Consider the following 13,010-nt stretch of genomic DNA (forward strand, 5'->3'; position numbering starts at 1 on the left):
AATAATAAATTTAAATTTTAAAAATATCATACATATAAATAGCTGATGATTATGATTAATTTTTAATGACAATTGTTTTTTTTTTTTCATTTGACAATAGGGATAGTGATGTTGATGTTGATGAACAAGTTATTGCACCAGTAAAAAGCAAATCAAAAGCAAAAAAAAATGATAAAAAAAAAAATAACAAAGATACTGATGATGTTGATGATTTAACAATGGATATTGATGATGATGAAGAATTAGTTGTTCCAGTTAAAAATAAATCAAAAGCAAAAAATAAGAAAAAAAATAATATTAAAGAAGATGATGATGATGTGTCACTTGATATTGATGATGAAGATGTAGTTGCTCCAGTTAAAAGTAAATCAAAAGCGAAAAATAAGAAAAAAAATAATATTAAAGATGATGATGTTGATGATTTATCAGTTGACATAGATGATGAAGAGCTAGTGGTTCCAGTTAAAGCCAAGTCAAAAGCTAAAAATAAAAAAAAAAATAATAAAGATTTTGATGATGTTGATGATTTGCCAGTTGATATTGATGATGAAGAAGAATTGGTTGTTCCAGTTAAAGCCAAATCAAAGGCTAAAAATAAGAAAAAAAATATCAAAGACGAAATTGATGATGATATGTTTGTTGAGGATTTATCAGTTGATATTGAAGAAGAAAAAGAAGAAGAATTAATTGCTCCAGTTAAAAGTAAATCAAAGGGAAAAAATAAAAAAAAGAATATCAAAGAAGATGATGATGATGTTGAAGATTTACCAATTGACAAAGAAGAAGAAGAATTAGTTGCTTCAGTTAAAAGTAAATTAAAAGTTACAGATGATAAAGCAATGCCTGTCAAAGAAAATGAGAATGATAATATTGATGATTTGTTGATTGATTCTGAGGATGATTCAGTGAAAAATAAATCAAAGAAAAAAGATAATAAAAAAAAGGATAAAGTAAGTGGTGATATGAATGCTAATAAAGTTAATGATAATAATGAAGATGATGAAAGTGGTACTGTTAAAACAGCAGCTCAAAAGAAAAAAGAAAAAAAAGAACGTGAAAAATTAAAAAAAATGGCACAAAAAAAATCTGAACATGCTAAAAAAGCTGAAGGTGGTGCATCAAAAGAGTCATCAATTGAAAAAACATCAAAACCTGTTGTTGATGAAGTGAAAAAAGATGCTGCTGTTGTTGTTGTTGATGATGGTAATGTTGATGATGAAGAGGGTGGTGGAAAGAAAAAAAAGAAAAAAGGTGGTAAAGATGATGCAAAAACAAATGCTAAAGATAGTAAAAAAGGACCAAGTAAAGCATTGCTAGCTCAATTATTAGAAGAAAGAAAAAGAAGAGAAGAAGAAGAAGAACGTTTAAGACGTGAAGAAGAAGAACTTGAACGTCAAGCTGAAGCTGCTGAAGCAGCACGTTTAGCTCAATTACAATTAGAACAAGAAAGAAAAGAAAAAAAAAAATTAAAAGAAAAACAAAGAAAAGAACGTCTAAAGGCTGAAGGTAAATTATTAACTGATAAACAAAAACAAGATCGTGCACGTGCACAACAATTATTAGCTGAATCATTAAAAGCACAAGGTTTAGAAGTACCAGAAGCTGGACAAAAAAAACCAAGAACAAAGCTAGGAACAAGATTAAGACCTAATAAATTAAAACAACAATCAAGTATTGAAGAAAAAAAATTAGATGTAAATATACCAGATCAGGTGCAGCTTGAAATTGTTGATCAAAAACAACAACAGCAATCAATAAAAGAAGCTGAAAAAAAAGTTGATGAAGTTAAAGATTCATGGGATGCTGTATCAAGTGAAGAAGAGGAAGAAGAAGAAGATAAATCAGAAGAAACTGTTAAGGCTGTGACTGCTACAAATAATGGTAAAATAACTGATGTTGCTGGAGCAAAAAAAAATACAGAATCATCTGACAGTGGTGATTCTGGAAGTGGTAGTGATAGTAATTCAGATAGTGATAATTCAGACAGTGATGAAGAAGAAAGTATTGATGAAAAATTAACAGATGCTGAAAAGAAAAAAGAACGTGCAAGATTAAGAATCCAAAATAGAAGAATATCAGCTGATAAAAAACGTACACTTGATAATTTAAGAGCAGCTGTTGTATGTGTACTTGGTCATGTTGATACTGGTAAAACAAAAATACTTGATAAATTGCGAAGAACAAATGTACAAGATGGTGAAGCTGGTGGTATAACACAACAAATTGGTGCAACAAATGTACCAATTGAAGCAATACGTGAATCAACAAAACACGTCAAGGGTTTTGCTGATAAAGAATTTAAAATACCTGGTTTATTAATTATTGATACACCTGGTCACGAGTCATTTAGTAATTTACGTGATCGTGGTTCTTCATTGTGTGATATATCTGTTCTTGTTATTGATATTATGCATGGTCTTGAACCACAAACAATTGAAAGTATAAAATTATTACGAGCTAAAAAATGTCCATTTGTTGTTGCATTAAATAAAATTGATAGATTATATGATTGGGAAACAATGAATAGAAAAGATGTACAAGATATTATTAATGCACAAGGTATTAATACAAAACTTGAATTTGAAAAACGTTCAAAAGAAGTTATAATACAATTAGCTGAACAAGGTTTAAATGCAGCAATATTTTATGAAAATCCAGATCCAAGAACTTATGTATCATTAGTGCCAACAAGTGCAATTACTGGTAAATATATTGTTAATTAGTAATTACAAAAAAATTGTTAATTAAAATTGATTATTAATGTTGAATATTATTTGATTTTTAAACAGGTGAAGGAATGGGTAATTTATTGGCTCTATTGATAAATGCATGTCAAGGACCATTAGCTAAACGTTTAATGTACAGTGATGAATTACAAGCAACAGTACTTGAAGTTAAAGCATTACCTGGTCTTGGTACAACAATTGATTGTATATTAGTTAATGGTACATTAAAAGAAGGTGATACAATGATTGTTGCTGGTAGTGATGGTCCAATTGTAACACAAATACGTTCATTATTAATGCCACAACCATTAAAAGAATTACGTGTTAAAAATTCATATGTTGAATATCGTGAAATAAAAGCAGCACAAGGTGTTAAAATTGCTGCTAAAGATTTAGAAAAAGCTATTGCTGGTTTAAATTTAGCTGTTGCACAAAAACCAGATGAAATTGATTTATTAAAAGAAGAAATATCAAAAGAATTATCAAAAGCATTGGGCAATATGAAACTTGTTGATCGTGGTGTATTTGTACAAGCATCAACACTTGGTGCACTTGAAGCACTCCTAGATTTTCTACGAAGCAGTAAAATTCCGGTGAGTTTTTATTAAATTTATTCAATCATTATTAAATGTGTGTGTGTCTAATAGTTTTGAATTGTAAAATAGCAAGTAATGTGTGTGTGTATAGAGATGAAGCGAGGCCACCAATGAACCATTTCCTTCTTAACAGTTTAGCAGGATACAGCTCATTGCTTGTGCCAATGTGTGTTGCTATTGCTTCAAGCTTGTAATCCAACATACTAGCAAAATTATTATTCCTCCTCGTTTATATTTTTATCAGCCTTTTAACATATATATATTTTTTAACATCAATTGTTTTTTATAATCAATTATTACATTGATAAAAATATGGTGTGATGATTGATCATTCTGATATAAAACTTTTTAATTGGACAAATGATGAATGAATTTGCAATTTTACTTGAATCATTCACATGGTGCAATTTATAAATTACACTATTATTTTTTGCATCAAAGAGAACCGCTCAGTTGGATACTAAAAATTTTATTTATTTTATAAACATTGCATTTAAATTACATACAAAGAAACGCTTTTATAATAATTTACCAAAATGATTGATTAATTGAAAATTGATTGACCAAAAGTTTTTTCTTTTTCTTTTGATTAAATTAATCATGGTGTGTTTGAATAAAACTAAATAAATACAAACTGGGATTTTAAATGAAAAGCAATTATCAAATGTTAATTAATTTTGAAAAAAAAATTTATTCAATTTATTCGTGGGTTTTAGTTTTTTTTAACGGTTGAATTAAATAAAAGTGCTAATGAAATGTTAAAATTTTAAATAGTTGTTTAACAAGTGACACAATCAATCAAATTTTTTGCAATAAATATTTCTTGGTCATTTGTGTTTTATTCATTCGAGATCCTCGTTATCGTATTGATCGAAAAAGGATAGATCGTAGTCGCCGCGGGTGGTTTTGATGCTTAATATGAAAAACAACAATTGTTTTTTTTTTTTTTGTTAATAAAATGGTATATATAGTAAAAGTTGGTAGGCGCCAGGACTGCGCCAGGAGGCGTCTCCCACGTGTGTTTGTCTGTTGAATTATATTGGAATGTGAAAGACTGTGCAAGATGTCGATGAACGACAGTAGCCGGTTTCCTCTGTATTTATTTATTAAACTTTTTTTTTTTTTTTTTTTCATTTATTTATAATGTCTGACTCGTAATATTATTTTCGATTAGATCATTTCGATTCAACTCATAGACAAATAATAAAAAAAAAACGAAAAAAAAACATGAATATATTTAACAAAGTAAGCTGTCCCAACTTCCAAGTCTCTTGTACTATCAGCCATATTTTATTTATTTAATTTTTTTTTTTTTTTTTGTTCTCTTGGCCCTTCTGTCTTACGCAAAGTCAAATAACTTGATATGATGATGTTTGTAGATTTAAAAATACAAAAAAACAAAAAAACAAAAATGTCAGATGTACAAATACAAATGTGAGATAAAAGGAAATTAGATAATGTGAGGAAAGATAAATTGTCGAGAGACAAAATAAATAAAAGTGAGAGGGTTGTATAAGGGATAAAAAAAAATAAATAAAATTTTTTATATTTTAAAAAGGAGTATAAATGCCGAAGGCAAAAGTCTCAACCAATTCAGCTGGTTGGTAGTTCGTAAATCAAACTAACGAGCGGATGCACCTTGCCTGATTCATAAAAAATATTTAATAAATATATATAAACGTATTGATTAAAAAAAATATATTTGTTTTTCAAATAGTAACTTCCGGTCAATTGGTTTCACGAGACACGATCAATCGACGATACATATAAAATTTATTATTTTAATTTTTTATATCAATTTATTATTTTATTCAATTTTTTCGATTTTTTTTTTTTTTTTTTAAATTTATTGGCCTCTTTTACTTGTATTTCTACTTGTTGTTGTCAGTCGAGTTTTTATTTATTTATTTTTTTTCATTTCAAGTTTATATATATGAACACACACTGATTGTCTCATGGGAAAATTTTCAAATCTTCCATCATCATCATCTTGACATGGATACCTGCATAATGCAACTTGGTATTAATCGAAATGAAAAAAAAAAAAAAAAATTAATATTTCGATTGGATACTTGTTTTTATCATAATTGATATATTTAAAAAAATAAAAATTACAGGTACTTTAAATATTTACAATCTTGAGTGGGAATAAAATTCAAAAAATCATTACAACTTGATGATTTTTATAATTTATTTTCATTGAGACAAAAAAAATATTCTTTTCGTGGTAAAAATAACAATCTGTTGCCAAATTTTTTTGCTTATTTTTTGGCAAACAATATTAATTTATTATTTGTTGTTTTTTATCGTAAAAATTCAAAGTAATTATATCATGATTCATGAAAAATAAAATATAAAAAAAAAGTCATCAAACGTGATGTGATTTTTATTGATAACATGAATGAAAAATTAAAAAACTCAATGAAATTTATGATTATTTTATGACTTTTTTTTTATGATTATTTTGTAAAAACTGAGGGACATTTGCCACGTAACTGGGAGTGGCCTTAACGTCCGTCCTTGCTCGGCTTATGAATGGACTTCCCCCGCTACTAAAAAAAAAAAAACATTTTTTCCATCGTAGAATCATCACGTGTAGATGAAAGGTGGAATCCGCCACTCGATACCTTTTTTTTTTTTTATCTATATTCTGTTTGCATAGACACATCAACACGCATATTAATTATAAATGAATATTCAAATAAATTTTAATAAATAGGTATATATTTTTTAATTTAATTTTGATAGAAAAATTTTGACGTTAAAATTCTACCCACGTTGAGTTGTTGTACTACTTGTGGGCGTAAGCATCAAAATATGGATCGAAAAATTTATCTAATAACTAGTTAGTATTTTTTTTTTTTTTTTATTTATTTATTTGTGTTGTTATCTTTTTTTTTTTTATATTATTTTTATTACTATCGTCATATTGTTTTTATCTCTTAGTTGGTTTTATTTCCCCATTTTATTTTTTTGAATTTTCCCTCTGGTTTTTTTTATTTCTTTTTCGAAACATCGCCCACGTTCGAAACTTCTGATGAACGTGAATCTCTTCTTTTTTTTTTTATTTTATTTATTTTTTATATGTACTTGAGACTGATCGCGTCATATCGAATCCAATACGTATATATGCAGTAGACATTTCTTGTTTGTTTTCTCTATTTTTTTTTTCATTTTATTTTATTATTTTTATTCACATTTATGAAGGTCGATTCAGGCATTTTTGTCGCCCACGCAAACTACAATCTTCTTCCAAAGAAAAAGTTTATCTCACTTGGTGATAGTAAAGAAGAAAAAAAAAAGAAAAAATGATAACGTTTTATTTGTAGCTTGAAATAACCTTTTTTTTTTCTTTTTAAATTATTCTTTTTACATATTTAAAATTTTAAATTACTTTATTTTATTTTTTTTTTTTGAAATTTCAATTGAATAACAGCTTAAATTTTTGATGATTCAAGTAAAATTATACACTTGATTTACAAATAAGTTTATAATTTTTATTTTTTATAATACGGCGATATTATTTTCATATTTTTTCCCACTGTTAAATTTATATCCGGTGAACAAAACTCGTGTAGCGTATCTCCATGTCGAGCAAAAGCCTTCATCTTTCCTTCTCGTTAAAAAATCAACGACTTTCTTCCGGTGTGGATTATTCGTCTAAGTATACTTTTTATTATTTTGATAAGTATCTTATATTTTTGTTAAATATAATACTCAAAATTATAAATAATATAAAATTTATTGAAATACAAATATTATTTTAAAATATTGAGGCAATAAATATAAGTTGAGCATACGATTATATTTATACGACTAGTTTGATTAACATGTGTGTGTGTGTAAATGAGGGCACAAGAGTTTCTATTCATTCGGTTCATTGATAGGAAAAAAAAAAAAAAAAAAAAAAAGAGAGGATGAGACGATTCGGCCAGAATGCCAGATTGAAGGGTGGCTCTTGTTTGTGTATATAATATTATACTCTATTGAATGAGAGGAGAGCTGAAATGAGAATAAGAAAAAATAAAATTTATTTTAAAAAAAAGTCAAAGAGTCAAAGCAATCACCGGCAATACTATATATATATGAAACGTGCTCGTAAAACGCACCGCTCATTTCCGGTCCTCAGTAACAGAAAAAAAAAATTAAATTAAAAAAAATACATATAATTCTCATGTCTTTTCAATTTCTTGCAGAGAATTTATTTCGACATAAATTACATTTTTTTATATTGTTATTTATTTCCTTTTTTTTTTGATATTGTGTTAGGTGGGAGGTAAAAGAGCGCAAGTGCTAAAGAAAAATATGTTTAAACGTGTTTTTAGGTTTTTTTTTTTACGATTGAAAATATAATTTGATTTTTATATTTTATATTTTATTATTTTTCATTTTCATTAATAAAATATAAAAATTTAAAAAATAATTTTAAATCTATATTTTTTTGTCGGAGGTATTTTATTTATTAAAGGGTAGCTTTAGATTGATAGTCAAAAAATAAAAGTGGTAGATATAATTAAATTTTCCTAATACGAAATTTTAGATTTTGAGAAAACTGCCAGACTAATTTTTTTTTTTATTAGAAAATTATGAAATAGAGGCACGGGAAATTTCACGAAATTATGCTCCCTATATTTAAACAATATCTAAATTATATTATTCTAACAATTTTGGAATTTAATTTCAATTATTTTTATTTTTTTTTTGCAATTTTATATGTTTCGAAATAAATAGAAAAAATTCCATAATTTCGATGATTGATCCCACTTGAAAAAAAAATATTTCCAAGTATAAATTTCATGAAATTTTGCTTCTAATATTTAGCCAACACTTGAATATAATTATCCTAAAATTTTCAAAGTTAAATTTAAATTATTTATATTTTTTTTATTGCAACAAATGACTGAACGAATAAAAAAGCCTTCAGAATAAGCTGCGGTGAATGTATTATCCTTTTTACATTATGACATTGATTTCAACTCATTTTAAACAAAATAATTTGTTAATTTTACTCGTAAAAAAACCTTTCAAATAAACTAATTCAATTTAAATTATTTTTTCCATTGAAATACCACTTGAAAATGTCAAAAAAAAAAAAAAAAAAAAAAAGTCAATGGCAAACGAGTAATTGAAAGGCAAAGAAGGGTAGGTGGGTGGAAAATAAAATTAAAATAAAAAGAAGAAGACCTCGTGGCACCCACGTGGTGATTTTCTGTAATGTGCTCCATTGAGTAAAAAAATAAAAAATGATATTTCAGGTCGTGGCCCATGAGATTCCACTCGTCTTTCTCCACCCACAATACTTATCGATTATTTTTTCTCAGGGCACTCCTTTTTTTCTTAAACTATTTTTTATTATAATATTATTTTTTTAAATAAAATTTTAAAATTTCTCAACGCTTATTGGCATTCGTTCTGGATCATTTGCAATATTTTTTATCGTTGTTGTATAGTTTCAAAGTATAATCGATTGAGAAAAAAATAAAAAATATATTACACAAAAATTCTCTTTGTAAATAAAATAATAAAAATAATATTCTTTGATGTCGTTTGATTGCCTTTAACAGCCACAATTTTGCGATTGTATAATTTTAAAATATTTTTTTATTGATAAATTAATGGTAACTATTTTTTATTTTCATTTAATTTTATTGAATTTATATAAAGAAAGGTAAAAAAAAAAAATTAACGTCTGGAGGCGAAAACAACCTGACAAACCCACAGTGCCCAACCCATTGCCTCGTGTCACTGACACTTGGCATGCCAATTGGTTTCACCTTGCATTTTACCAATTCACAAAATTTATATTATCGCTGTATAATTATGAATAATTTTAAACCACAACTTGATATTTTTATTTATCAACATTCACATATATATATATAAATGATAAATAAAAAAAAAAAACAACCCACGTCTTTGATGGTGTTTTAAGTTGTCGCATTCACAACGATGTCTCGCGTGGGTTCGTGAAAATTTTCTCAATGTAATTTTACATGTTATGTGACTCAAACGAGTTGTGTACGATAAATAGTTAAACATTCAATGAAAATAAAAAGCGTAGGTGCACCATGATGGTGTTTCGTTAATATTTGTCATATATTGTTATATATTTATTTAAAAATAATTTTTTTTTTATTTTTTACATTTTTTTTTAGAATTCACATATTAAGCTAGCACAACTTTCTTAATAATCATCGGATCTCAATGCACTTGAGCTTGAAATTTTGTGCGAATTATGTGTTTTTTATGTGTAAAGAAATAATTCAAAGACAAAATTTTTTATAATATTTTTTACATTTTTTTTTAAAATTCACATATTAAGCTAGCACAACTTTCTTAATAATCATCGGATCTCAATGCACTTGGGCTTAAAATTTTGTGCGAATTATGTGTTTTTCATGTGTGAAGAAATAAATTTGAAAGAAAATTTTTTTTTTATTTTTTACATTTTTTTAAAAAATTTACATATTAAGCTAGCACAACTTTTTAAATAATCATCCGATCTTAATGCAATTGGGCTCAAAATTTTGTGCGAATTATGTGTTTTTCATGTGTGAAAGAATAAATTTGAAAGAAAATTTTTTTTTTATTTTTTACATTTTTCTTAAAAATTCACATATTAAGCTAGCACAATTTTCTCAATAATTATCGGATCTGAATGCACTTGGGCTCAAAATTTTGTGCGAATTATGTGTTTTTTATGTGTGGAAGAATAAATGTGAAAAAAAAATTTTTTTATTTTTTATATTTTCTTTAAAAAATTCACATCTTAAGCTAGCACAACTTTTTTAATAATTATTAGATCTTGATGCAATTGGGCTCATAATTTTGCGCGAATTATGTGTTTTTTATGTGTGAAGAAATAAATTTGAGAGAAAATTTTTTTTTTATTTTTTACATTTTTTTTAAAAATTGGCGTATTAAGCTAGCACAACTTTTTTAATAATTATTAGATCTTGATGCAATTGGGCTTAAAATTTTGTGCGAATTATGTGATTTTTATGTGGGGAAATATAAATTTGAAAAAAAAAATTTTTTCTATTTTTTATATTTTTTTTTTAAGATATAAAGGTTGCACAACTTTTTCAGTAAACATTCAATCTTGATGTTATTAGACTAAAAATTACGTGTGAATTATGTGTGATTTATGTGTAAATAAATAAATTAAAAAAATTTTTCGTCAATTTATTCATTCTTTTTTTTTTTTTTTATGATAATACTTGTGTTTATAAAATCAATGAAAAATGAACCTTTTAGAAGGTATAGATACAGGCGCGCGTAGCGCGCCAATGTGCTCCTAAATTTAAAAAACACACATTTTTACTAATAAAATTGCAATGTTGGTTTAAAAATTTGATAATTATTAATAAATTTATAATTTTTTTTTTCCTAAATTACACTTCAAAACGCACTCTAATGAGGATATTTTAATTCTAAATTTATCATGAGATAAAAATAATTATTTCTGTAATGAAAAATTGAAAATATATAAATAAAAATTGCATGATTAAAGACAATTAATACAAAGTTATTTATAAAAAATAAAAAAGGAAAAAAAAAAATATAAATAAACATTATCAAAGGGATGTTGAATAATAATCGATAGAGTATATTAAATTATATGCAATTAAATATAAGGACACAAGAGGGTAGAAATAAAAGGGATGGGAGGATGAAAGGATCGATGCCCTCATGTGCAGCACATTATATTATCTCAACTCGTAGATCCGTGATAAGACTCAATTATGTGAATCGCTAAATCGATATCTTCCACGCGATCAAACTCTGCACTTTATTCTTGTTGCTGTTTATTTTTTTTATTCATTTAATTTATTTTTAAAATCATGTCTTCTCATATACAACAACAATTTGTAAATTATATTTTCGCATATCAAGCTCAAAAAATAACAGCAAATTATTTTTATAAAAATAATATCTTTCACTTTGTTCACATAAATTCACACGCGATATTAATTTTGATGATTAATTATGCTTTTTATTCTCGTATTTATAATTATTAATATTTCATGATTATAAAACCATTAAAATTTGAAATTATTATATTAATTTCAACCGTGATAATTATTATTATATACAATTATTTACAATGTATATTTAGTAATAGAGAAAAAAAAAAAAAAAAAAAAAAATAGACAGAAAGATGAATGTAATATTTGCCGGAAGTTAAATTAAATTTTTCAAATAATATTATCAAAGAAAAAAAGGATGTTCGCACGAGTACAGTATAAAATACAGTTGATTTTTTAAAAATTAAAAATCTCAACTCAATATTATACTATGTATTATTTTATTTTATTTATTTTTTTTTTTCATTTGTTAATTGGACAATTTGCTCACATTCGTCTTACCTCACAAACGAGATGGAATTTTTAATATTTTTTTTATTTATTTTAATATATGAATTATACACGCATATTTATTACCACACAAATTGTTCAATCGTTAATTTCGATATATACGATCAATGGGGAAAAAAAAAAAAAATAATATAGTTTCAAATTTTCATTATACACGCTTGCCACACCTATCAATTTATTATATTTATAAGTGTTCAATAATCATGTGTAATTTTTGATTTTGTACGGTTATCAATGCTGAATATATTTTTGAATTTACGAAAATTATACAAATTATGAATAATAAAATTTAAACGAAATAATAATGATTATTTTTCCAGGAAAATATTTTTTCTAATTAAAGAAATAATTTCATTAGAAATAAATATTTTTAGATTCATTTTTCGAAATTATTTTCTCATATTTATTGACATTATCAGATGACATTTAATATATTTTTGAACAAATAAATTTAACCTTTTAAATTAATTGAAAAAAAAAAACAACACAATTAAAATAATTATGAAAATTCATATTGTGATTAAAATAAATATTTATTGAATTTATTTGCGTACTTTTAATTTGTCAATTATATATTTTATATAAAAAAAAATTGTCGTGGAAATTCGGACAGGTATATTGCTTACAAAGCATACACAGAATTCGCACATCCGTTCTCATGTCTTTAAACTGCTTACCTTGTTAAAACAATGCGAGGAAAGAAGCCATCTTTTCCTGCGTATTTTGTTGCAATTTTATTATTATTATTATTGCCTCTTTTGTCTGTCTACAATTATCAATAAAAAATTTATTATTATTACGTTTATTTTTCTGCCAAACTGCAGTCGTTATTATACAAATGAAAATTATTTATTTAAAATTGAATTTTTAAATATTGCTAAATCAAATTTTTCGAAATTAAAATTAAATAAATTATTTATAAATATTGTTAATTTATTTGTCATTTAAAAAATTTTTTTACATTAATTTTATAAAATTAATAATGCATTGTTAAATACCAAAAATATTTAGAGTAATATATTTTTTCATGATGTTATTTATCAAATCCACCAACACCCCGATAAATTAAACTGCGACCAATACATTTAATTTAACATTGATTAAAATATTTTTTTCTCGTAATATATTTTTGATGGATGATGCTGTTAATGCGTCAGTAAATTATTTGATAACTTGAAGGAAATGACTTGATCAAAATTGCTACTACTTTGTGACAAATTACCTACATTTTTATTAACTCTAAAAAAGGATAAAATAATTATCTCAATCTTATTTTATTCCGCCTACTTTTATTTGAAAATTTTTATTTT

At 25.2% G+C, this 13,010-nt stretch overlaps 1 protein-coding gene across 1 annotated transcript in view; it reads left to right on the forward strand.

Moving 5' to 3' along the window:
- The window catches only part of LOC122860496 (eukaryotic translation initiation factor 5B), a 31,751-nt gene that overhangs the window by 461 nt on the left and 18,280 nt on the right, over positions 1-13,010 (forward strand). Inside the window, exons 2-3 of the mRNA XM_044164333.1 lie at positions 101-2,703; positions 2,790-3,319. Coding sequence (XP_044020268.1) covers positions 101-2,703; positions 2,790-3,319 — 3,133 coding nt within the window. The remainder of the gene's footprint in view (positions 1-100; positions 2,704-2,789; positions 3,320-13,010) is intronic.

This window comes from Aphidius gifuensis, linkage group LG1, assembly GCF_014905175.1.
Source record: "Aphidius gifuensis isolate YNYX2018 linkage group LG1, ASM1490517v1, whole genome shotgun sequence".
Lineage (NCBI taxonomy): Eukaryota > Metazoa > Arthropoda > Insecta > Hymenoptera > Braconidae > Aphidius > Aphidius gifuensis.